General features: G+C 49.2%; 4 protein-coding genes across 13 annotated transcripts in view; 2 read left to right on the plus strand and 2 right to left on the minus strand.

The window, feature by feature from the left end:
- LOC119118272 (dihydroxyacetone phosphate acyltransferase-like) overlaps positions 1–25,114 on the minus strand; it is a 28,735-nt gene extending 3,621 nt beyond the window's left edge. For 2 of the 5 annotated variants that reach the window (XM_037245159.1, XM_037245158.1), the window contains exon 1: positions 305–458. In XM_037245159.1, coding sequence (XP_037101054.1) covers positions 305–316 — 12 coding nt within the window. In that variant the 5' untranslated portion in view covers positions 317–458. Of the gene's footprint in view, positions 1–290; positions 772–10,067; positions 10,079–21,691; positions 21,702–25,102 lie in introns of those variants that run through there. The other 3 variants (XM_037245155.1, XM_037245156.1, XM_037245157.1) reach the window with 3 other exon arrangements.
- si:ch73-21k16.1 (phosphatidate phosphatase LPIN1) lies at positions 654–8,139 on the minus strand. 3 transcript variants are annotated; one of them, XM_037245153.1, is made up of 18 exons: positions 7,932–8,139; positions 5,602–5,805; positions 5,450–5,545; positions 4,557–4,840; positions 4,265–4,351; positions 3,968–4,091; positions 3,711–3,900; positions 3,546–3,639; positions 3,208–3,474; positions 3,023–3,092; positions 2,621–2,707; positions 2,274–2,474; positions 2,037–2,185; positions 1,884–1,970; positions 1,656–1,808; positions 1,472–1,586; positions 1,297–1,400; positions 654–1,222 (listed from the first exon to the last, which is right to left on the minus strand). In XM_037245153.1, exons 1-18 carry the CDS (start codon positions 8,004–8,006, stop codon positions 1,033–1,035), a joined length of 2,577 nt encoding a protein of 858 aa, XP_037101048.1. In that variant the 5' UTR covers positions 8,007–8,139; the 3' UTR covers positions 654–1,032. The 3 variants fall into 3 exon arrangements, with proteins under 3 accessions (XP_037101048.1, XP_037101047.1, XP_037101049.1); XM_037245152.1 differs by having other exon boundaries at positions 3,208–3,480; XM_037245154.1 differs by lacking the exon at positions 7,932–8,139 and adding an exon at positions 6,491–7,184 and having other exon boundaries at positions 3,208–3,480.
- gpatch2 (G patch domain containing 2) lies at positions 8,366–12,560 on the plus strand. Of its 4 annotated transcripts, none has more exons than XM_037245165.1 (10): positions 8,366–8,483; positions 9,673–9,916; positions 10,005–10,558; positions 10,679–10,743; positions 10,825–11,016; positions 11,086–11,185; positions 11,260–11,299; positions 11,451–11,515; positions 11,583–11,671; positions 11,749–12,560. In XM_037245165.1, the coding sequence occupies exons 2-10, from the start codon at positions 9,689–9,691 to the stop codon at positions 11,916–11,918; spliced, it is 1,503 nt and encodes a 500-aa protein (XP_037101060.1). In that variant the 5' UTR covers positions 8,366–8,483; positions 9,673–9,688; the 3' UTR covers positions 11,919–12,560. The 4 variants fall into 4 exon arrangements, with proteins under 4 accessions (XP_037101060.1, XP_037101057.1, XP_037101058.1 ...); XM_037245162.1 differs by lacking the exon at positions 8,366–8,483 and adding an exon at positions 8,718–8,909; XM_037245163.1 differs by lacking the exon at positions 8,366–8,483 and adding an exon at positions 8,718–8,909 and having other exon boundaries at positions 10,005–10,555.
- LOC119118277 (estrogen-related receptor gamma-like) lies at positions 12,758–20,266 on the plus strand. Its single transcript, XM_037245166.1, has 10 exons — positions 12,758–12,866; positions 12,933–13,129; positions 14,912–14,988; positions 16,802–17,005; positions 17,074–17,228; positions 17,301–17,417; positions 18,504–18,605; positions 18,674–18,847; positions 19,168–19,437; positions 19,513–20,266. Exons 3-10 carry the CDS (start codon positions 14,933–14,935, stop codon positions 19,755–19,757), a joined length of 1,323 nt encoding a protein of 440 aa, XP_037101061.1. The 5' UTR covers positions 12,758–12,866; positions 12,933–13,129; positions 14,912–14,932; the 3' UTR covers positions 19,758–20,266.
- Positions 25,115–25,739: the final 625 nt, after the last annotated feature.

Genomic DNA, 25,739 nt, shown 5'->3' on the forward strand with positions numbered 1-25,739 from the left:
TAACTGGGCACAAATGGATTAGTGGGTCAGTGACCTACTAAAGCCAGCCAAAGTAAAGAATACAATCTGATATCATTATTTTTGACCTATTTGTAAAGTTAATACAGAGTAGTGGAACCAAAAAGGCAAACATTTATTTTTCCGTGTTGTGTAAGACAAAATACAAATATAATCAATTAATGACAAATACCGTTATGCCACTATGTTTGTGCAACGGCTCGCACGGAGTAAATTGCACGTCAATCTCCAATATATTAAGACGATTTGGAGGGAAAAAAGACTCGACCGACCAACTTCTCCTTACCGTTTTTTTCATCTCTCGGTGGGCGTCTGACGAGTCTTGCCGAACCGAGCTCTACCGAATGCTCCCTGCGGGGTGTTATGACGCGCAAGTCGACCAAAAATACATACAATTTAAGTGGCAAACAAAAATGGTGAAAAATGCGGACCTTCCGCTTTGTGAGAGTGTCCTCTATCTTTTTACTTTCGGTTTTGATTTGAACTCCACTGCTCCTTCTGTTGCGCACACCTTGGCCACCAGAGGGCAGTATAATACAGCCATCCATTCATTCTCTATACTGAATGCTGTTATGACGGCCTACTTGTATCCCACTTGACATCTTTGATATTTTCCCACTCATGACAAAAACAAATTCTACAAGAGCATTTATTTGACCTTAACAGTGAATGTGGTCTACACAGAGGATATCACACAAAATTCCAGCTCTTTCATAGAAAGAATAGGACGCATTTTCAAGCACCATCAACTGACTTCTGATTGCAGTTATAGACGGATGATTTTTTTTACGCATCAGGTGACAAAGAAATGCATCGAAACCAAATGAACAAAAGGAAATTTGTGCAGTAAAATGCATTTGGATGGACTAACTCGTCACTCGTGTAAGAAAATAAAGGTATATATTTGGCACCAAGTTGAGCTCCTCTACTAAAAATATAAAGGCTCCCTCCAAATCAATAAGCTGCCCTGAATAAATGATTCAGTCACAAAGTGCATTTGAATGCGTCACGCTGCTAAAAGGAGTCGGCTGCCGGGGCGGGGACGGGCGTCCGAGGGGGTGTGGTTCCCTGGCGGGCCACCTGGGGGAGCTGCTCCCTCCAGTAGCTGAAGTGGCTGTAGGTGTCCGAGCAGGGGAAGTCCGAGGACGAGGCTCGGGCCTTGAGGGGGAACACGTGGTCCACCACCTCCCCCAGACGGACGTACCTGCAACAAGGTCACTTCAAGTTCGGCTCGCGTTCCAAAATAGTCACCATTTGGCTCGCGTGACGTGGACTCACGACGAGATGTTGGTCTTGGCGTGTTCCTGCACCAGCTCCCCTTTGGGGTTCACCGTGAAAATCCGCTTCAGCGGCACCCCGACTTCTTTGTAGGAAAACACGTCCTGTCGATCCAAACGGAGACCAAAGGTTAGGAAGATGGCGGCCGTCTTGGATCCTTTGTTTGTGTGTTTACCGTCGGCCGGTTGCCGAAGGCTGCGTAGAAAGGTTGCGTGTTGGGGTAAAAGAGGTTCCTGATATCAGTCAGACATTCCACCTTGAACTTCTCCGGCTTCTTCTCAATCACTTCCCTGGTTAGATGGGGCAGATATCTGTTAGAGCGTTTCTTGCTAGCAGTAGCGTGCCATTACGTCACTCACCTGTGCAGAGCTGAGAAGAGGCTGCTGGGGCTGAGCAAGACGGGCCCCACGGGCAGCATGGTGCCCCTCTCGTTGACCCAGTGCAGGTAGCCCCGCGTCATGTCGGCCATGCCGATAGCTCGGGCCGAGCAGTACAGGATCTTGTAGCCGTTCCTGATGTGAGGCGGGAGGATGGTTTGAGCGCCGCTACCACCGGAACTGAGCCGAGCGTCGGCAAGATTTGCTTACTGGCTGACTTTATGGTAGAGCTGCGCGATGCCCTGGTGAGTCCAGTCCTTCCCCAAGGTGGGCAGGATGTGGCCCAGCGTGTCCGACCTGCAACCCAAACATGGATTCGGGCCTCAGAATGGCCATTGAGGATGTGACGGATGACGCGCACACCTTGTGATGGTCCCGTCTATGTCTGAAATGATGATCTTGTCATCCCAGTTCCAGAGGTAGATGGTTCCCTGGCAGCGACACGTGCCCTGGTATTGAGTGGTGACGCTGAACACCGCCTCGTTGGCCCCGTCACGCAGCTGCAGCGACATCTGCCGTGGCCAAACGTGGCGAGACCAAACATGGCTTTAGAAAATGCCATGGAGCAGGAGAGCCAAGGACAAAGTCAAAGCTCCTCACCAGCTGCTCGGAGGTGAGTCTGAGCGTCTTCCTGTACGACACGGTTCCCGCGGCCGTCCCGGCCTCCGACTGGATGGCGGCCGAGCTCTGCCTGGCCACCCGGTGGTCTTCGTCGCTGGACGATGACTCCTCTTTATGCCGGCCCGTGGCCGACGGCCCGAGTTGATCTGAGCCGCTGGCGCCCCGTTCCGAGATGGAGTCCTAGCAGAAGGGAGACGCTGTGAAAAAGGACTTCAAGTCGTGGTGGATGTCTTCTTGGTTGTGTCTTCATGACTAAACTATACTGCCCTCTAGTGGGCAAAAAAAAAGGACGTTAAAATTTTTTAGTGTGGACACTTCAATTGTACCGATTTGCTGTTGTGGCCTCTCCAGGAGAACCACCACCTCCCTCCTTTCCTGGGCATTTTCTCCTTCATGATGTTTTCCACGGCAGCCTGGAGCGGATCGTGGGAAACACAAAACACCAGAGAGGGGGGAAAAAAAAAAAAAAAAATCAACTTAAGACAACATAAGCAGACCATAAAAAAAACAAATCATCATGCAGGCGTGATGATGAGGATGAAGTTACAAAGCTGAAGCCCAACAGATCAGCCGCACGGCACAGAAGCGATCGCAGGGAGGAGTAAATAATAGACACGTATTTCGGCTAATGGATGAAAGCGGGATGGAAATGAACAAGGAGGAGGGACACGACGATGAGTTGACATAAGAGAACCCGAGAGAACGTGTGTGTGTGTGTGATGTCCGACCTTTGGCAGCGGCTTGTGGAAGGCCTGCATCGCCAGCATGATGGGAGCAGCGCTGCTCCAATTATAGTATCTGAAAGCGCAGTCCATTTAGTTGAGTGGACGCTCGTTGGACACTTCATTAGGTACGCCAGCGGCGCTTCTCGCCGTCCAATACAAAAGCACTTTTCTGTTTCCTTCAAACTTACTTGGAGTCGATTTTCACCACCAGGTTGGGGTCGTCGATGACGGACGGGTTCTGAACAAACTGCTGGTACGAGATGATCTTGGCGTGGAACTGTTCTGACCCGATCTCCTTGTTGTCGTTGAGGCCGCCGCACAGCGAGATGGCGATGGAGGGCAGGTCGCCCATCGGGTCGCCGTAGCCGTCCACGCCGCTGTCGCCCCCGGAGCTCAGCGACTGCGGGGAGTGGCTGCGAACACCCGGCTCCTCGCCGCTCCTCGGCGCCGCGCCGCCGTCGCTGTGGCGAGACGGCAGATGATGGCGTGTTTGATGAATCGGGTCCGAGCGAGCCCCTCGCTGTACCTCTTTGGGAAATACAAGGCGGCCACTTCCGGCTCCAGCTGCGTGAGGTCATCCAGGTAAACTCCATCGGCGCCCAGGTGACGGCTCCGTCTGTCTACAGAAAGGCCCGCAAGACTCTGAGCCCCTTTCAAGCAATAGCCGGATGCTGTTTGGATCAAACCAAACCTTTTTTCTTGGATGGGGAGTCATTCTTTCCCGCCGGCTGGCCCGTCGCGTCCTCGGCGGCGCCGTCTGCCGAGGGCGAGTCCGTCGACGCGCCGACGGTTCGTATCGCACAGAAGTGAGCGCTCTCCGATAGCGGGATGGGCACGGGCGCGATCGGCGGCGGCTCGGCTTTCGTCGGGAGGAAGGACGGCTGGGAGGTCGGGGCTCACGTTACGTTGGGAAGGCCGCTGAAGGACGAAGTTAAAAATGCAGCTTACGGTGGCGGCCTGCGGCAGCTCCCCCCACGCCCAATGCATGGCCGAATCCTGATTGCCCGCGTCGGACGGCTTCCTCATGATCTCAGAGTCGCTTTTGGGGGATGCGGGACGGGAGTTCCCGGGGCTGGAGGCGATTGGTAGAAGAAAATAACAATAAATAATAACGATAATAAATATAAATAATCGAATATAAATACAAATGTTTAAAAAAATGATATAAAAAATAATATGAATAAATAATAAATTACAAATATAACAATAAAATAATCCTATTTAGGTTTTGAATGAAGAAGGCACCTCTGGAGGGGGCTCCAGTCGCCGTCCGAGTGAGCGTAGACGGACGCTTGTTTTGAAAGAGCCGCTGCCGCTTCTCGGGGAGGAGGCCTGAAACGCAACGTCTCATTCAGTCAAAATAAATTGGATTATTTGGGGTCATCTCAGCCTTCTATAAAAAAAGCAGGTCAAGTTCTACGCTCTTCAGTCTCGTCCAAGTTTAGATCCAAACCCGATCTTGCACATATCCAATGACGTGTGACCTACTTGATGTGGCTTTGTTTCTGCAAACGGGTTTGACTTTCTTCTCGCTTACCTGTTGCTCTCCATTTCCTCATCAGAGCTGATGTCCATGCTGAACATGTCCTCGTCCTCTGAGTAGTCGTCGCCACTCTCCTCCTTCTTCAGGCTGTCCGTCCGAGCTTTCCTCCTCCTCTTCCTTCGCTTCTTCATCATCATGGTGGCCGCCGTGCCTGTCTCTCCGCTGCTCCCCACGGTTTGCACGGCAGTCCCCGGGCTCTTCCCCATCAGCGAGGAGCTCATCAGAACCAGCCCGTCTGACGGGATGGGGGAGGTGGCCAGGTAGGCGGGAACCACTTCCTGTTGACATTAACGTTGAGAAGCAAAACAAAAATAGTATATATGGCCTTTGGAGTGATTAGAAAACATGTCTCTTCTTTTCCTGGTGTTTCCAAGTATAAGCTGAACTATAAAAAGGAGCCAGAAAAAAAACCCGGTTTGATTACACTTGGCTCCAGGAAAGTAGAACACTTTCCAGGAGCTTCTACTGTAGCTCCAAAAGAGCAAGTCAGGGCGAAGGAATACCATGTCGTGCTCTGCGTAGTAGTCGGCACGTTTTGTATGTAAACAACTCAGAGTGGTTGGGGAAAGGAAAAAACTCTTTTCCTGTTCTGGAAATCGGACACTCGTCTGGCTGGAAGAAAAAAAAAAGAAAATACCGCCTTCGCTTCTTTTCAAAATGTATGGCCCAAGCGTTCCTTGAATATAGCTTGAATGCTTTCTGGGAAATGAAGGATCGCTTTCCAGCTATAAAAGGAAAAGAATTCCCGGCGGCCGGGCCAAGTGTGCACGCACAGCCTGACCTATATTCCTCAAAGCGTGTAAAATATTTGGCATGGCGTGTTTACATTTCATACGAGTTTTCCTTTCAATCCTCTTTTTGTGCATAGCTTATTTGATCGTATCTACCTGATTATTTTCCATTTCCTGGACAAAGAAGGCCTCTCCGTTGTCTCCGAGCTTCATATGTAGATCCACTGGCTCTCCGTTAATCTCGATGTCCACCTGTAAAATATATTCATAAGTTTTGTTTTTTTCATGTTTTGCATATGTTTGCTGACCACTTTCTCTCGCGAACGCAGGACGCCCATCTTGCCGAAGCGGACGTGGAAGGGCGAGCAGTGCAGCGAGCCGTCGGGGCGCCGCACCACGATGACGTCGATGCAGCCCGACAGCGTGGCCGGGTTCAGGCCTCGGTACAGCTCCTTGACCTGCACGAAGACCTGACCCGCCAACTGGCCCACGTAGTTCATGGTCTGACGGGTCTGGTGGAGACAAGCGGGTGAGACTGTTCAAAAAGGCAAGTGTGGTTAAAAAGCGAACTGTGTCATGTATTATCGGAAATGGGAAGAGGATGTTAAATGACAAAGGCATTTTTGAATGGTGTTACGCAAGAAGAGCCTGACTCAGTTGCTCGGCTTGTCTTGACCAGCTGAGTTGACAACATGTCAGTGTCAACACGCCCCGATGTTTGCTGTAAATCGAAAATAGTTCATCTCCAGACGGTGGCTATTTTTAAAACCTCCAAGCCTTTCAGATCTTTTTCTGAGAGTGGCAGACGTTAGAAGTGAATAAAAGGAATTAACGCCAGCAGACCCCCCCTCCCCATCTCCTCCACTTTCTGTTGAGGCCCAAAATGGGAATGTATGAGAAGCGGAAATGTTGCAACATGTCCATCAATTGGCTGATGGCCATGAACGACCCCCAGGTCTACTTTTGGTCTACTACTATGCACTAATAGACACACTCATACTAGTGTGCTTACAACTGTCCTATGCACACACACTTACATGCATTATCGATGTACTAGTACACGCTCTGTCCTCACTAGTAGGTTAAGATCTAATCATTTGCGCAGATGTGAACTAGTGCACACTTTTGCCTGATATGTCAGACTTATGCGACTACAATATACTGAAGAGATGAAAATGCAAACTAGTGTGTCTTTACCTTCTGAGTCCGTTGGGAAAACGAAGCAGTTCCTCAGCGCAGCATTAGAAAGGAGCCACTTGCCTTCCAACGCAATTCATTATCTAATGTAAAGCGAGACGAAACGTGCGATGTCGAACCGAAGATGGATAAATGGAGCAGTCATTCCTCCGAACAGCTGACGCATCGCTCGGTCTCGGTGTCGCGTGCTATGCACAAGGCCACGCCCATCGGCCAATCAGCGTTGAGCTTTGACGTTGCTAAACTCACCGGTGGAAGTGCAACCGCGGTGACAAATCATTTTCTAAAGCGAGAGTTTGATACGTTGATCGATTTGCAGGTAGATACTTGATTAATACACAAAGGGAATTCACTTCATGGACAAAAAATACTTTTAAAAACTAAACACGCATAGAGCTTGTGGAAAGGCTGTCACTTGCATGAGCGGGGGTAAATAAAAGTTAAAAGCAAACGAATAATGAAAAGGAATTGAATTAGTTATATTTTATTACTTGTAGTAGCGTTGGAAATGGGACATTTGAACCAAATGTGGAAAAAAATAACTGTGGCTGAGGCGGCCGACGAGATGACGTCATATCAACGGTCTGATGCTGAGGCGATCCACTTGGCCAATCACAAGCCAGCGAGAAGCCACATTTCTTGTTTGCGGTTTTTAGTGTGACATGCCCCCGCCTCTCCTTCCCATCCATAGCACCTCCTTCTTTGAGCATAAACATGCCATGCAAATATTTCATAAAGTAAAGAACTGTGCTTGAGTAGAAGTTTGAGGTGTGTGTACTCAAGTGTTTTTTTACTTCGTCCCTCCCTACATGTGGAAATGGATTTCTAGTAATACATAAGTCCTCTGAGGACACACGAGACTGACCGCTTTTCTTAGACACAGTTTCAAGGAACAAGAAGCATCGCCAGAGTCGAGTCATGTGACTTGAGTCTGGCCTCATTCAAAACCCTCATGTTGTGGAAATTCACTGTTTACAAAAACCGAAGCCAAACCTTGACTCGTGTCCATTTTTTGCTGCCACTGCATTTCCTTTCCTCAAATGAGTTGTCACGTGAGCACATTGGCCCTGTCGCTGGAGTTCTCGCCCTTTCTGCTGACTCAACTGTATCGCTGTAGCATGTAAAAATCTCTTTTACTGCTTGGGCACATTCGTAGGCCTCTGATTGGGTCAGGCTCTTGTGGCCTGAGCGGCATCAGATGTGACACCAATATTATATAAACGGAATGCCACCAGAAAGGGAAACACTGCATAACTGTCATGCATAATGAGTTTCTAATTGCCTTGTAGATGAACACTTGTTAGTTTAGCGGCAGCTCGTGAATGAATGGAATACATATACAAGTTATCAGTCCCTTGTCAGCTCGTTAATGAACGTAATTAATACATACACGAGTCAAGTCATATGGCTGCATTGGTATCTTCCAACATGCTCTTATTACCCAGCTCCATGTTCTGTCAGTGGCATCATGTTCGACTGCCTCTTCCAGCTCTTCGCACTCCTCTGCCGATGTCATGATTCCATAGTACGTGTCCACAAAAGTGTTTAAGTCCCCCGAGTCCTGTCCAGTGATCCTCACTCTGTAGTGGCCTCAATGAGTCTGACCACCAGAACTGCAAGTGCAACTGACTAAATTTACCTGGGGCCTTCAAGTCCAGGAAACTTGAGACCGGGCCCCCTCGTTTAGTAAACCGGACCCGCTGACTTCTTTGGCATTTCGGAAGAGGGCACTTGCTTGGACAGCTTCTCGGAATGTTTGTTTTGGAGATGGTGGAGACCTTGCTGGACTCTTGTTCCGTCTTTTTGGGGACACCTGTTGTTGACGGCAGGCGCAATGTCATTGACGTCTAAGATGAGATCAGATTACCGCGGCCTGAGATTCAAGACTTCCGCGGTGCCCGTTGTGATTACTGTTACGCTCAAGCCACGATTTAACCTCTAACCTTTTGGTATGTTGCGCTTGACTGGCCTGCCGGCAGCCTTTTCTCCAGAGGTGAGCAACACTTACATCTAGTGGTTAAATCGCGTTATTACATGCGAGGGTGCAAGTTCTTTATTTTTTATTTTTATTTTATTCTTCCCATAAATGTTTAAACGTATTCATGATTCCAGATTAATATTACACTAAAAAAAGTAAACTAACAATTTGATAGAAAAATGTATTTGAGTGGAAAAAAAAATTCTCGAGGAAATCAGCGATTTCTCCGAGACATTCCGACTTTCCCAGGGTACGTGAAGGACCCTTACCTATGGTTGCGTTCAGTGTTGTCTCTGCTCCCGTACTCGCTTTTGTGTCAGGATGGTGCTTGTGATGTGTAAATGTCTTTTCGTCATTTCTGGTTAAAAGTGCACGGCATTCGGTGGCTTTGATGTTCCGCGCGGCTAACCGAAAAAGCATCAGCAAAGCGGGGAACGGCTGGTAGGTCGTCATTTTATTGGGAGGACGGAAGAAAAAGAAAAAAAGAACAGATTGTTGTCTGACGCTGAAAGTAGCAGCTAAGGTCGGCTACAGCTAGCCGTGCTATCCCATTAGCATCGTAGCTTCGTCCTCCTCGTGTGTCTTTTGCTTCTTGTAAAAAATAAAAAAAGCTCAACAACTAATGAACGTAAGTTATTTAGAGTTTAGTTGCGTTTCTGAATGACTGTCAATAGGTAAGTGAGCAACTAGTAAGTGTTGTTAGCATCTGAAGCTAATAATAAATCAAGCTAGTTTTTATGGCTGCAAAAACAAAACAAGAGGTAGCATTATAAACAGTTATTGCCCTAAGTATGTTACACTGTCGTCTTAGTGACAGTTCTCGGGTAAATGACTTTTTTTTAAGATAACTGCATTAATGAAGCCAACTCTAGAAATAGCAGCGTTGTTGTGATTTTGAGAATTAATCTCATCAATTTCGTAAATGGCTGTTGTGACAGTCGGCTTCCCTAATTGGTAGTTTTTTCTGGGTCCTTCAGCGACTGGCCGCTTGACAATGGCCTCATTCGACCGCTATTTGTTGTCAAAACCTCGAGTAGGGACAGCACTAATCTTCTGCAAGTCACAGCCTCATTTAGTGGAGATGCTGATTGATTCTTGTCACAGATGGTTGTAACTGGTCCAGTTAGCTTGCTGGGTAACTCCATTGTTGTTGCAAACTCTTGCCCATATCCTTTTTATTGCATTAACTACATCTTCCTGTCAGGCACTTTCGCCGGACAATGGACGAGCTGGTCCATGATCTGGTGTCAGCCTTGGAGGAGAGCTCGGAGCAGGCGGCGCGCGGCGGCTTTGGCGACGGCGGGGACCACGCTGTGACGGTGGGCTGCCTGCTGAAGAGACAGGCCAGGAAGCGCAGGGGCCGCAAAAGGCGCTCCGACAACCCGCACCCGCCCTGGGAGACGGCGCACCTGAGCGAGGGCTCCGAGTCCAGCGCCGAAGAACACAAGGTGAGTCCGCTACATTGACTGCTAGAAATGAAATGAATGCACGCGCTGACATTAGCCAAAAGTCATGCTGTGGGTTTCTTTGTGGCAGGACTACCGCGCCAGCACAGGAGGCGTGTCCGGCGCCAACAACCACGCTCGCGACAACAGCGACTCGGACGAGCAGCTGGGCCCCAAACGCCGCACCCCGCAGATGTCTGACCCGGGCAGGAGCAAGCGGCCCCTGTGGCCGGACGATCTGGGCGTCCTGGGCTCCGCCGAGGGAACCCGCAGCCTCAGGCGGCGGCGCAAGGTCAAGCGCATGGCCGTGGACCCCCCCGGCGAGCCGGAGCCCCCCTCCGCTGTGATGCCGGCCCCTCCGTCCATTCCCAAGGCTCGCGCGGCGGGCGCCGGACCCCGCCGGCTGAGCCCCGGCGAAGGCCGGGCGGCCATGGAGATCTGCGGGAGCGGCTCGCTGCTGGCGGCGGGAGGGAAGAACCGGATGAAGAAGAGGAAGCTGGCCCCTCACAGGCCGGGGGCGGAGGCTGCCGACGAAGGGGTGGTGGTGGAAAGCGAGGAGCCCGTCTCGTGCGTGCTGGAAGGATCCAAGGACAAGATGGAGCTGGACGAGCACAAGGGCTCTGATGAGGAGATGAGCGACAGGTGGTTAGTGTAGTCTCTTTCAGTCCGGGTCAGGATGATGCACAAAATATAGAAAGGCAGAAATCAAATGATTGAAATGCATTTGTCCTTTCATTGGTGTTGTTTCCTCCTCCCGTGCTTTAGTGAAACCAGCAGCGTGAGCAACAGCAGCGATGGCGGCCTCTACACCAACGATGAAGGCCGCCAAGGTACGCTTTGTGTTGCAAGTACACATTGTGGCTTTCCGCTACATTAGCATCCACAAAATAACGCGTTCTGTCGCCCGCCAGGTGACGACGAGCAGAGCGACTGGTTCTGCGAGGGCGAAGCCAGCTCGGGCAGCGGCGGCGCGTGCGGGGTGGCTGGCGTCATCCCCTGGTGGGAGCGGGACGGCTGCTCGGAGGAGCTGGACTTGAACGACCCCGTCTTCAACAACATCCTCACGGGCTCCTTCCCCATCATGACCTCCGAGGCCAGGACGGGTAACAGGTTTTTTTTGGGGGGGCGGGGTCAACATTGTTGATGACTCAGCAGTGCTGTATCATCATCAGGGTTCCAGGCCCGGCTCAGCCGACTCCATCACGGGCACCCGAGGCCCTGCGGCGACGTTCTGCAGGGCGAAAGCGCTCAGGACTTTAGCGACGCTCACGAGTGAGTCACCGTCCTTTTCCAAACGCGGGATCGATTTGATGATGTCACGTGGGCTAACGTGTGTCCCTCAACAGGCCGTGGTTCAGCTCCAGCCCCAGGAGGGAACACGCACAGGTGAGTCTTGAGGGCGCTCCACTTCACTCTCCTTTGTACTCAGGTTTGCTTTTGCCGCCTTCGTCCCATGAATTAATCCTGCATGGGAAAAGAAAAAAAAAAAAAAAAGAGTAGTTTGACATTGCTTAAGCTTGTCCTCCCACCGCTTCAGTTACACTGGGACCCTCGGACGGAGCGAGGCCATCGCAGGAGCTGCTCGGTCAAAACGGCCAACAGGTGAGGACGTCTTAGCCGGCCCGCCGGTCCGTCCGCTTTTGCTGAACGCTCGCGTTGGCTTCGCCAGGCAGACGAGCGGGCACCTGGGCTCGCTGTGCATGGGGGATGTCAAGCGCAGGCGGAAGGCGGCCCCCCTCGGATCCACCGCGCCCTCAGGTACGCACCTCACCTCTGATTTTCCATTTCATCGGCGGCCACCGTTTTCTAACGTCTCCCCTCGGCTTTTGTTTCAGCGGCGGTGGGCGAAAACGCGCCGCCCATTCCCGACAGCAACCTGGGCAACCGCATGTTGCAGAGCATGGGATGGATCCCCGGCGTGGGCCTGGGCCCCGACGGGCGGGGCATCACCGAGCCCGTCCGGGCCCTGCAGAGACCCAAAGGCACGGGCTTGGGCTTCAACTGACCGCCGAGCCGTCGGCCCACCTCAAAGCCGCGGGGCAAAGAAGGAGACGGATTTCCCATATTGGGGAGACGCAAAAGACTCGAAGCCGAGACTGAATTCCACCTCGGAGGACATTTCATGACCTTTTCTGCCTCATCAAAGAAGGCGCCAGAAAAGTGAGCCACTGATCAACTTGGACTGCGCAGGTCACTGACCTGTCAGAGATTTCCAGGTATGTCATGAAGCGAACTCAAACTGTACGGATGGATGCGTGTCATGGGCAGGGGAAAAAAAAAAAAAAATCATCTGCCCGTTTGTTTTGCTCATGAATGTGAAGTATGCGCATCCCTTTGGCATAAATTCAAAATGTTGGTTTTGTTAGAACGGTTTTAATGCTTGTTGACGTTTCAATCATTTTACTGTTCCAGTGTATACGTTTGAAAATTGGCTTAGTGTAATGTTCAAGAAAAAGCTGATTTTAAATGAGGATGTGTACTAGATTCCGAGTGAAATCACGAGAAGATGGAAGAATTGTATTCATGTTTTATTTTCTTTTGACTTTTTGTCTTTGTCTTGATTGCAAGTCCTTCCAGACTGTATTATGATCCTGAACATGTCCAGGAGACACGCGTCCAATAAAATGACGTGACACCAACATGAAAATTAATTATCGGATAAAATCCTTGTTTGCCATCTGCAGCTAGCTAGCTAGCTAGCTCACTACTATATAGCAGAGATTATTATTCAAGGTCACGATCCACAAACAAAAGCCAAATACAGGACAGTTGAGTCTTGCCCTCCACCCATCCTCCTCCCATCATCTCATCCGACTTTACCGCTCGCTGGTCCGTCCGTGGCAACCAGAACAGTCTGGTCTCGAGAAGAAAATGGGAGTGTTCCGTCTCCTGCTTTCTCCCCGACGCACTTTCACACTTTGAGGACTCCCCAGTGAACCAAGCGAGCAGGCGGGTAGGTGAACTCAAACGCCGTGCAAGGAAGGTGTGTGTGTGTGTTGATGTGTGTGTGTTTCTGCAGCATCGCTGAGCCACACAGCCCCCGGCGGCGAGGAGAGCGGAGCATTTGTCCTTGAGACTGACTGACTGCAGACGTGGAGCAAGCAGGGCGTCCTGAAAGAGAAGCAAGGAAGGACTTTTTTCCCCATGCTTGTGTTTGATTTTTTTGCTTTCACCTTCCCGATTGGACGGCCCAGGTGATGTAGGCGAGGTTTCCAGGTGAGGTCTGTGTTTTTTTTGGGGGGGGGTCATGATGTGTTTGCTAACAAAGTCAGGAAAAGCCCACGTGAACCGACGCAGCGTGATAAAAGTGTTCCGTTTTGATTGACAGGCTGTAAACTCACTAAAGTTATTCTCATTTTTACAATGGACCTCACGAGAGTGTGCAGGTGGAGCTTACTTTTTTGTTGCTGTGGTTTATTACCGACCTGCTGGCAGGCAGCCGGCGATAAACAAACCACCTGTGGGCAAAGAAATTAAAATTTTCATATCCCAGGCTCAGGTGTGTGCGCGCTATCATCATGGTCGATGTGTGTGAGGAAAAAAAAAGCAGGTGTAGTCTGGGTGAATTGCATCGCAATATGGCGGCGGCGGCTATGTAAAGAATATTGCAAGAAATCGAACGAAGAAATCAGATGCGACGGTCCGACCAGTTCCGCATTCCTCCACAAGAGGGCAGCAAAAGCAAGCAGTTCAATTGCCACACAGGCCTTCTTTATTTTCACCAACCTTCCTACTTCAGGCCATCTAATGTGACAAATGTGCATTTCTGTGACCTTTGACCCGTCCTTGAATATCCATATTAATAAAACAACAGTGATTCAATTCCAAACGGCCGTCCGTTGGCCAATCTATTTGATTCTCTTGAATCTATTTTGGATCAGCTCACTGTAACTAACGGGCCCGATGTTCTTTATGGTTTTATTTTGACTCCGTCTGTCGCTCTCCTACTTTCCCCCGCCTGAGCCGCCTCGTGCATTTGCGTGCATTTGCAGTGTACCGAGACAATGATGTTTGCACACACTGTCAAGACTCTTTGCTTCAGTCTTGCTAATTGACGGATGGCTGCGAGTCAGAACCAAACTTAAGTAGATTACACTTACTCCATCGGCATCCTGATGCTCCTCTTTGTGTACCTCTGTGTGTGTGTCCACATCATCAGCACACACACATAGGTTGTGTGATTCACTTGCATTTTTACCAGAAATGGCGTGCAGCTCAGCGAGGGAGGGTGCCCCCTCCACCCCCCCGCTACATCACATTTGATTAAGTGATGGTTTTGCAGGAGCTGCTGTAAGCCACAGCTCACATCCAGACACTCGCATGTTATTTGATGCCACCTCACCAGGCCCCGCGTCCTAAAGGCACATAGGCCTTCTCTCATCAAATCTGTGAAATGTTTTGAGAACTCCTCGCCGTCTTCCTGGAGACATCAGGACAGCACAGCAGGCTTGAAGTGAATTAGAGCCGGTGTGATACTTTGAGCTAATCAGCTGCGGCCGTGTGCCAAAGTGACGCTGGTCATCATCCACACGCCAAGTGACAGACGCTCTAAGTCCCAATTGGCATACACACAAGAGAAAAAAAAAAAGTGATATTATCTTTTGGAAATATGACTCTGTATAATCACGGTCCAAAAGCTCCAAAATGCGTGGAGAGTTGCTTTATCACAGATTTTCCATCTAAAGTTCACCGGCACTAACGGATTAGTTAGTTATTCTTTCTGTTCTAACTATTTGTGAAAGGCTCCTCATGTGATGTCATCCATCACATGATGACTTCCTCGTACTGCCTCTTATTTGACTTGATCCGGCTGCCATTGGCCGAGCCCGGAACCAATGGAGCTCCGGCTGGGCGTCTGGCGGAGGGGAGGGGTGGTGGGCCTTTCAAAAGCTGCGGTCGGACCTTGACGAGGGCCGTCTTTGCTCACAAGGAGCCGTGAGATTGCCTGATGACCACTGCTCCATAGCAAAGGAGATTTTTTTTTTTCTGCTCCCTCAGAACATGCTGGCATAATCCCACATGGATTTAGTTGACCTCTACCTCCCCGAGTGCTTCACCTACCACCCTGGCGCACAGTGAGTACGCACCATCGAGGTATTTTTCTTAAAATAAGTGGAGTGCAATGTAAAAAAAATCTCTGGACCTCATATAGAGCCTTGTGGAACACCACTATTATTAATCTGAAGTTTGTGATGAAGTAAAGTTTGCCAGGCTATGAAGTACTTCTTGAATTTAGTGTTAGACTGTTTTTTTTTCTTTGTCCCAGGGTGGAATTGTGTTTCCGTGCCGTGGCGCAGGTTTGTTTGCGATGGTAATAGTTGCAGTGGTGACAGTTACGCAGCCGGCTTGTTTGTTGCTAGTGATGGTAAATGACGAGAACCAGTTTGGTGGGAAACGACTCCCGCACAAGGGGGCTCTCATTAGCAGGGCTCATATTTATTTTTATTTCTGGACAGCACTTCTTTTTAAGTGAGCAATTGTTCCGATGATAAAAATAGATGACATGTAAACCCAAATGTTGTGACAGGCCTTCCTCCTCATTTTGGTGACGGAAAAAAAGAAGTGCGCTAACTTTGATTGATGCCGGCCCGCCTTTTGATGGCTTTTTATGGTGATGATCACATGATCTCCACATGCCATTTCATTAGCCCAGCTAAATTGTTCTGCTTTCTAATGGCGAGAGGGTGTATATGGCCGCACGTATATGTCACTCTGTGCTTGACAAGTCAATCTGGACGCCTGTGATGGATCGCCAAGGTTACCACGAGTCCTTTTAGAGAGCCTCGCGCTGTATTGTTTTTTTTTTTTTTTATAGTCTCAAAGTGGATTGGAAAAGGATGAGCGATGGAATAATGCCGGAGAGAAATGCACCCTATTCCAACTTGAGCTTGAACACGCTTGGTGTTGCTAAGTGTTAAACAATGACACAATTTGGACTTTAAAGTTAAACACAGCTGAACTGTACTTCAAAAAATACTATTAGATCTGATAAGTAAAATAAATCACTATAGTGGATTTTTCAAAAATGAGTGCAAGCGTCGTTCTACCTTGTTTAAAATGTCTTACTTTGAATTTGTGTTTCATTGAGTGATTCTCTCGCGTTCCACTAGAGGGAGCTACTCATCTTGCACTTTGAGAATCACTTTTAAAAATTGCACACCTTGTTTTTCTGCTGAATGCTGCACACAACAATTATGTGTGTGTTTGCGGTTTTGTGGAGGCGTCAGTAGCGCGTGGCCGCGGTTTACTCGGGCAACGCTTAAAAACGACTGAAGGCCTTTGCCAAGCAAATGAGTTGTGGCTCATGCCACTGGCATTTTCATGGCAGGAAGCCGATTGACGTGTGTGCGTGCGTGCATGTGTGTGTGCGTGCACAACCATGTGTTCATGTGAGTGACAGACAGCAGAGGAGTTTTTCCTTTTTTCCTCAAGTGGGCCTGACGACAAACAGTTGCATGCTGAAATGTGTCAGGGTGTTTATGAAGACACATGCTTTTTTATTTTATTTTTTTTAGTGTGGCTGGCACGCACACGTGCTTCAACGTACTCCCAATCACTTTATATTTTGACTTCCACTCGTGTGTTTTGATGCCAGCAACTTTAGCGATGCAAAATTGCTCGTCCTGTTCTCGTGTTTATTGAATTGCGGAGGTGTCCCTAATAAAATGTCCCGGCAACAGAGCCAAGTGTATTTGCCTAAATTTGCTTGGGCATTTCCCCTCTTTGAAAGCAAAGCAGTCTGGCGGTTTGCCGCCTGCGTTTGCATAATGCGGCCAATCACAAACTGCCGCTCGGATGGATGGATGGATGGATGCTACGGTGGAACCTCAATTGTCATGATGAATCCAGTCCAGAAGGTCAGCGGTGGCCTTATTTGTCGTCCCGCAGAGAGCTGAGCAGGATGTCGGCGAGGGGTCCGGACCCGCCGTGCCCCCCCTCTGTCAAGCGCGAGCCGTCCAGCCCCGGTAGCTCGCAGGGTGACGCCAGCCCGCCCCGGCCCAGCCCCGCCGCCTCGTCCTCATCCACCAACTCCAGCTTGGACAAGGGCCACGGCAAGGATCTGGGATCCGCCCACGTCCGAGAGCCAATCAGGTGCCTTTCTTTGCTTTGCAATCGAATGACATGGATTTATTAATTTCCATTTGTCTGTTTGGTGCGAGGTTGGCGGAAGACGAGGCCCTGGTCAAATGCCAATTCCTGCTGGGCTCGGCGGCCAAGCGCGCGTGTCTGGTATGTGGCGACGTGGCTTCGGGCTACCACTACGGCGTGGCCTCCTGCGAGGCCTGCAAGGCCTTCTTCAAGAGGACCATCCAGGGTGAGCCACGCCACGTCATGCCTTCTACTGACAATTGAAACGCAACTCAACCGTGCTGTCGTTGCCACTCAGGCAGCATCGAGTACAGCTGCCCGGGCTCCAACCAATGTGAAATCACCAAGCGCAGGAGGAAGTCGTGCCAGGCGTGTCGCTTCGTCAAGTGTCTGACCGTGGGCATGCTGAGGGAAGGTGAGCCCCCGAACGCACCGAGCTCGCTCCCGTCCTATTTGTATTTTTCCGTTGCAAGCTTTGGGTGACGTGTTGTACATTGCGCTGCACGTGTGCGTGCGTACCAGCGGTCAGGTGCTCGCGCGCGTGTTAGCGCGCTGACATATTGTTGTCCCGATTTAGAAGTGACGCCAAAAGGAAAACATTGGCGGCGTCCTACTGCAGCCATGGCTCCTTTTCTTCTCTCTCTGACTTTGTTGAATGACTCAGCCCGAGCTGACATTTCTACATGCGTGCATGCCTCCATTATCTTTTTTTTTTTAATAAGGCTCCGCGCATCATCCCAGCAACCACTCTCGTAAATAACTCCAGATGCCCCACGGGGTTCCCGTCGTTGCGTGAAAGGCGAGTGTGCCTCGTAACGCCCTCCGCCCCAGGAGAGGGCGCAATAAAGGCCCAGACAGCTGTAATTGGACAACACATTGGAGTGATGCACCTATAACAAAAGAAATGACAACACAAAACCTACTGGCTTCTTCTCGGAATGCCGTGTCAAATGAAAGACCCCGGCAAGTGAATTTGGATTTGAATTTGCTCCTCTGCGATGTGGGAATGTGCCGACAGGAAGCCAGGCCAGAAATAGTTTGTGTGGAGAACAAACAAGTGTAAACGCACTCTGGCGTCTCTTCATCTATTTCGGGGACACTTTCATCATTGCTTTCGAGGGTCTGTGTGTGCGGGGGGGGGGCGTGTCCCGCGGCACGACCCACCTGACCCATTCTGTTCCCGTGGCGCCGGAAAGCTGGTCCCCTCACCGCTACGTGTCTACATGACAAACAATTGCACGCTTCTCCCATTTAGCGTAGCGACCCTAAAAATACAAAAACTCTTTCAGACACACACTGGCACTGACTTAGAGTCATGTGACCTCTGGACCGGCACCTGCCAAGTGACCGGGCTAATCCACACTTAGTATTTGCTTCCCCTGCCGTGACATCCGGGAAAGGTCAAAGGGCAGTGAATCCATTTCTTTAATACCTTCCTCACCTTCTTCACGTTTTTGTGTCCGCCTATTAAAAGGTTTTCCATAATTTTTTGGTCTCGTAGGTGTGCGTTTGGATCGCGTTCGAGGCGGTCGTCAAAAGTACAAGCGGCGAGTGGACGCTGACGACGGCACCTGCTCTTATGGCCAGCTGCACAAGAAAACCTGTAAGTTGGATCCATTCCCAACAAAAATGGAAGAATCCTTTGTCGCTGATGTTTTGCCGACGTTCCAGCCAGCGACACCACCAACCAAGTGGTGTCGCTGCTCCTGCTGGCCGAACCCGACGCCATTTTGGCCATGGCCGACCCGACGGAGCCCGACAGCGACATCAAGGCGCTGACCACGCTGTGCGACCTGGCCGACCGCGAGCTGGTGGTCAACATCGGCTGGGCCAAACACATCCCAGGTAGGCCCGAGAGCCCGCTGTCTTCTGACAGACCTTTGTAGGCCCAATGATACATAGATGAGACATAGCAAATAATAATCCAAAAGTCAGCGTCATGGCGCCATCATGATGTTCGGGGCCGAGTGACGATCCCGCATCATGCGACCGCCGAAGGCTCGGTATGAGCCATCTGAGTCCTCGGCCCTCGGGGGAGGTGACGGCGTCTGGGCGACATTGACGCTGATGGAGGCCGAGTGGAGCCCCGCGCTGGCTTTGGGCCGTGACGACGATGATGCAGCCCAAGCTTTGCTGCCACGTGACCCCATGTGGCCTCCCGCCAGGCTTCCCGTCGCTGTCGCTGGCCGACCAGATGAGCCTCCTGCAGAGTGGCTGGATGGAGATCCTGATCCTGCGCGTGGTCTTCCGCTCGCTGGCGCTGCACGAGCGGCTGGCGTACGCCGACGACTACGTGATGGACCGGGACCGGTCCAAGATGGCCGGCCTGCTGGACCTCAACAACGCCATCCTGCAGCTGGTCAAGAAGTACAAAAGCGTCCGGCTGGAGAGGGAAGAGTTTGTGCTCCTCAAGGCCATCGCGTTGGTCAACTCAGGTAGTCCAATGAATGACTTGCATGGTCTAGTGAAGCAGTAAAGGTTGATGTTCTCCTTTTGTCCGCCGCCCACAGACTCGGTGCACGTGGAAGACTCGGAGGCGGTCCAGCACCTCCAGGATGTCCTGCAGGGGGCCTTGCAGGACTACGAGGCAAGCCGGCACGCGCAGGAGCCTCGGCGGGCCGGCAAGCTGATCATGAGCCTCCCCCTGCTGCGTCAGACGGCCGCCCGAGCCGTGCAGCACTTCTGCGGCGTCAAGCGGGACGGCCGCGTGCCCATGCACAAACTCTTACTGGAGCTGCTGGAGGCCAAAGCCTGAACCCTCAAGCTGCAAATGTTGGTCGAGGACTTTCTAAGGTTGTTCTAAACATATATACAAATATTTTTTAAAAAAATCTTCCATAACTTTAATGACTTATAAAGCTCTGTGGAATTTATTGCGACATGTCCATCATTTGCAAAACTTGCTGGCTTTTATTTGATTTGATTTTTTTAAACATATCCAACAACAAAACATTCTTTACATTTCCTTGAACCCGTTTTTGTGTGTGTGTGAATTCCCTCTAAATTCCTGCATAGCTTCAAAACACCAACTGTCTTCTGTGGTGGACGTCAATGTGTTTTCCCCTCGTAGCCATTGTAGTCAGCTGACGTTGCTTTGTGTGGTGATTGTTTGCAAATATTCAGCTGTTCAAGGAAAGCCTACTAGTGCGCTCGCCACTGAGTTTGGGGCATTAAGTCTTCATCAAGTGTTCTACATTACTCTAACTGTACTGTATTTGTGTGTGCGGGGGGGGGGGGGGGGGTGCATGTACGTCAAATAGATATTAAAAATAGAAAAACGACTGATTATTTGATTTTACTGAGAAAGAAAAGATCTACTTCTCCTGGATAACAACCATCATGGGTAGGGTGTGTGCAAAACATGGAAATGTGTAGCTTTTTTACAGCTACATCCGTATTTGCAGCATTATTATCCGCATGAACTCCTCCAGGATGTCAGATGATGACTAGTAAGGGCCTGTGGTTGGAGAGAAGTCCGGTGCTGCCCTGCATTCCTCACTGGTGAAACACACACGTCCAAATGTTTGACACATGTATTTCAGCATGTGCATACTCTTCCTTCTTTTGTCCACTAGGGGATGCCAGAGGACCAGGTTTCCGCAGCGTGAATCGACTGGTGAAGAGCGCTTCCAAGGTTTTGAACCTGTTGCAAAGACAAACTTGACAAATCCAAGTCCTTGACCATTTTTCGTTCTAGGTGGTGCTGGTGCAGGCCATCAGGAAACGAGGCGTCATGATCAACTTCCAACGTGCTGACAGGTGACGCAACCTACTACAAACTTGGCATGGTTTAAAAAGCACTTACCTGCTTTCTCTTTGCTTGGATGGATGGATGGATGGATGGATGGATGGATGGATGGATGGATGGATGGATGGATGGATGGATGGATGGATGGATGGATGGATGGACGGACGGACTCAAAACCCGAAATGGTAACAACCTGAAGAGCTGACACTCAATTTATAAAGTAGACTACTAATACTACTAAACGGCCATTTCGCTGCTTTTTCTGTTGTGCGCCTCATGGCCACCTGAGGGCAGTATAACATAGATATCAGTCTATACAGCTGTTAGCTGCTGTAATAGAATATTGCAATATTGCCAGCAGAAGATAAGCGTATTGAGTATGAGTAGCATGTCAGTTTTTTTCCAGTGGTAGTATTTGTAGAATTGATCTTTTCTAAAGAAACCTAACAAATTGCTTGAAAAACAGAACATGTACATGCTGCTTGTTGTGAAGTGAGTTAAGGCCACTTTGACCTCAACTCCAACTTTGACCTCTTGCAACTCCAAAGCAAATATTTGACCAAATGGTGGTTTGTGTCTCGCAAAGGTCGTTAGTGGGTTCAGTCGTATCTCAAGGCACCAGTGTACGTATGGCTGAGGCTTGCCTCTTTCCGCTTCAACCTTTGGCTGATGATTAAGGCTCTCATGTTTAATTGATCAATGGCTCATGTTTGCGTCCGCAGAGACGGCACACGCACACATAACATGGCCTACTTTGAAAAAGCTTTTCCCATTTGCGTCGTCCCAATACGGTCAAAATTTCCCAAGATGCAGCTTGTTGTGAGCGTGTATGTTGTTGTTGCTTAGGAACACTTTTTTCTTTCTTTCTTTCTTTTTTTTTTTTTAAGCCCCCCCAGTCGGTGGTCTCTTTTATGAATATCATTACATATCTCACCCGAGACAGCGAGACATCTTTATCCGTCTTAATCGCTATTTTTGCTCGCCATCCGGCACAAGGGGGTTTATTTCTTATGTTAGCTGCAACCAAGACATTTATTTTGTTGTTCCACAACAAATTCTAATAATATAATCTTACCATTATAGAAGCCCGCTTAAAAAGTCGAAATGTAAAGATTTTCAAGACTATTTTTTTTATTAAAAGTAAAATAAATGCATATGCACACCTCCTACTAATACCCAGTAGTTCTAAATACCATAATATGAAGTTTCCCCCTCGTTTTTTTCTGTGTAGCCATGACATGACCTCCTTGTGTTCTCTAGTTTGTACACGTCCATTTGGAGTCTACTTAATCACAGGTGACATTAGAACTTAACTACAGGAGGGCCTGGCCATGATAACTGCTGGTGGCTCATCTTTGCTGTGTGAGGTTGGACGCTGAGGGCACCCCCTCATCCCCTCCTGCCAGGCCTCCATCTGTTGGCTGGATGCTTACATGCCACGATTGATGACTGGATGACGGTTGGCGGCACCGTGAGTGACAGAGCGATTCGGACCCCCCTCGGACGTCCCTGAGTCGCCCCTCGACCACAGCCCCGGTTGCTGGCACCATGCCAACAGGGCTAATGGAATGACGGATGGCGGTTGCTGTTGGATGCAAAAGTATTGGGATACCATTCAAGTGAAGGCATGAAATATATGCTTTCATTCATATTCTGAAGGAGGGTGGCGGGTGTGCTGGAGTGGAACTCAGTTGTATCTGAGGCCTATGACGCGAACATTGATTTAATTCCTAAAGGTATTTTGAAAACAAAATTTACAAACATAATTTTTTCTAATTAAATGAATATACACATTAAAATTATTCAAAAATTAAATTTCAAAAATGAAATGTGTAAACCACAAATACAAAAATGTGTTTCAATAAGAGAATGAAGAACGTGATAATAAATGTAAACTTCTTCAGTTTCCCCACACGAGGGCGCCTATCAACTTTCACATCGTAATACACTTTCCCCGGAGAATTAATTCATAGAAGAAGAAGACGCGCGTCGAGGTAAGCGTCCCAAAATGTCTCCAATTAACGCTCAAACGTCACATTTAGACTGTTAGCAGACCACACATTTCATCTAAATTGTATTTGTATGGTGTTTTACACTCTTTAAGACCTGCTACGTTACTATAGTATGACCTCGCAAAACGAACGTTAAAACGACTTCGGTTTCTTTCTCCTCAAAGGGGCGGCACATCAAAAGGGCTATACACTTGCTCAGAATGTTTCACGCCATGAAGAAAAGCGTCGAAGTAAGCGGCCAAAAACGTTAAAAAGTCACATTTAGTCCATTTTCAGACCACACGTTTAATACAAGTTGTGCTTTCAGGACGCTTATGACAGCTACGGGGGACGTTATCAGAAAGTTTAAGACGACTCACAACAGGTAAGATGCTACCCTAAAGAAATTAGCATTTAGCTTCGTTCAAGTGACTTATTAGCATATCATAACAGATTTATTTCAATTGTCTGCTCTTCAATTAATATTACATTGACAGAATTTTGCTGAGTTTAAGAAGTAAAATGTGTATGACATTGTTTTCGGCAGTACGCTATTTGAATTTTCACATGCGATTTTACAATAGTGCTTGAAACTTCTCCCTTGGCCGAAAGGTAATGATGTAAATGCTGGTGATTAAAAGTTTAAATGTATATGCTGGTGATTAAAAGTTTAAAAGTACATCTTTGAAAAGTACAAGTGTTGAGTCTGGAATGAAACCTATTTTTTTACCCAAGGTATGATTCAATTCAATATTTGTTTACTAAAAAAAAGTTTCATGTGTTTCAAAAGTGGCCACAATTGAACCATAAGGTTAGTTTTGATCTCTATGGTGTCTTATGTAAACAATTGTAGCGCTGAACTTGGAAAGGACAAAAAAGGTAAGCAATCATTAACCACCCCATGGTAAGTTTAATTGAATTCACATTGCAACCATGAATGTTTTTTTTTTTTTAAAAGTATTGTGCAATATTCAGTTGCCTGCTGAGGTGGAGCAAATGTATCAAATCAATTGTAGTGTTTGAATATTGGCAGCCATTTTGCTGTCACCTGCTGCGTAAATTTCAGAAACGTTTTTATTTACTAAACTAAATAAGCCCCCAAAAAAAGCGAAGTCTTCCAGCTTCCTTTGCGTCAACTGTCAAAATCAGCATGATTAGCGTTAGTCGCAAGTAGGTGAGCGGGCTTTTTTCCGGAAGGAGTTAATTGAGGCCCACGGACGGCGGGTGCTCGGCACCTGTTCTTGGATGGCACCCCGCCAGGCCGCCACCGCGCCCGGTCCACCTGCTGTGGGGAGACATTCATGCCTTGATGAGGAATTAGGAAGTCATTAGGCAACTCCAGACGACGAGCGCCTTCACTTCCGCGCGACCGAGTGCGCGACAGGCTAATCGGCGCTCTTGTAAAAAAAAAAGAGTCACATGTCCCGCTGGGCGGCTGACACATGACCGCAGCGTGTGCTTGTCACTGGGAAGATGTCCAAATATATCTCCATCCACATCAATGGCGTTTCTCAAATGTAGAGCCAACCCCTGTTCATCGTGCAGGACACTTTGCTCCCATTCCAAAGAGATGGCAGAAGACCAATGTTATGCACGGGCACGTCCAGACTGGAGTCACATTTTCCCTGACCTTCAACCCGTCTTTATGACCTCAAGACCCCAGGTAACAGTTGACCACGCCTCCATCTCCAGGCCCAGTGCGCCGTTGCTTCGCCGCCTGACCCAAAAGCGAGTCGCCGACTGCACACTCAATTAGCCGTCAACCTTTGGCAGTTCGTCCGAGCGTTCCAACCCGCCTGTAAAAACCCTACGCAGAAGGCAAGAGACAAGAGGATTTTTTTTTTGGTCTCCTGGTGGAGAATAAAGGTTAATAACAGTCCTTTCTTGTGTCATATTTGACATGACCAGTCATGGCGGTAATTATAATCATTACACTCCAAAGGATGTCGAGTTATCCCTCTTAAACACAGGCCACACAAAGGAAATCAATTATTCAATCATAGCTCTCCCCATTCAGCGGCGCCTGAGTTCACTTCATTTTGGGCCCGGGTGAATCTGCCGCAAATAAACCCGGCGACCGACGGGAAGAAAAGACGGCGCAGGCCCCCTAATTTGTCGCCTTTCAGCCGGTCAATCACGCTCTCAAAGGAATGCGAGCGTACTCTGACAATCAGCGCGACTTGAATGGGAATGGATTTCATCTGCCGCTTTGCATAAGTTATCTGGCGATAAAGAGCGGCACGGGAGGGGGGGGGGGTACAGTTGGCAAGTGCAGCCCCGAAAGCCGGCGTCTCCGCCGCCATCGCCGCCCACCCCTCCTTCAACTTGTCCCTTAGCCGTCCTGGCGTCGCCCGTGCCTACCACGATTGGCAACGTGTAATTTAAGAGCACGGGCACAAAGAACAAATGCCAAGCCCATAATAGAAGCTGGATGTCTTCTGATGCAAAGGGGCCTCTCCTGGGGCCTGTAATTAAGATCACCAGGACACCGGAGAGGAGACAGACTCACAAAGAACTCGGGACCTGGATCAAGAAGAGGAGGAGAAAGGGGAGCAAATTTGAAAAATGGGCACGGGGAAAAATGTTGGCACTTTTAACAAAGGACATTTGTGTGGCCTCCACTGAAGAAGCCATGTCTGGGTTTTGATGACCAGATCCAAAGATCACCAGGACACCCGAGAAGATCCAGAAGCCATTTTGGACTTTGATTAGAACAAAGGAGCGCAAGATATGACTGAGCGACTGTTCAAATTTAGTGCTGACGCTAAAGTTGCCCTTTTTTCCAATGGACTTTGGTGCTTGGACTGCATTTGCGGTGGGCCGCGCGCCATTCATTAGGCCGCCTCGTCGCTCAAAGTTGTCCCGGTTAACTTTCAAGCATGCACGCCTCTCTTTGATTACTTATGGAGGGTGACGCTCAGCGGAGAGCAGCTTCACTTCAGAGAGAATTCCGATTAGCAAGCGGCGACTCCATCAGCATTCCTGTAGGGATATTTGA

Source organism: Syngnathus acus, chromosome 24 (genome assembly GCF_901709675.1).
Source record: "Syngnathus acus chromosome 24, fSynAcu1.2, whole genome shotgun sequence".
Taxonomy (NCBI): domain Eukaryota; kingdom Metazoa; phylum Chordata; class Actinopteri; order Syngnathiformes; family Syngnathidae; genus Syngnathus; species Syngnathus acus.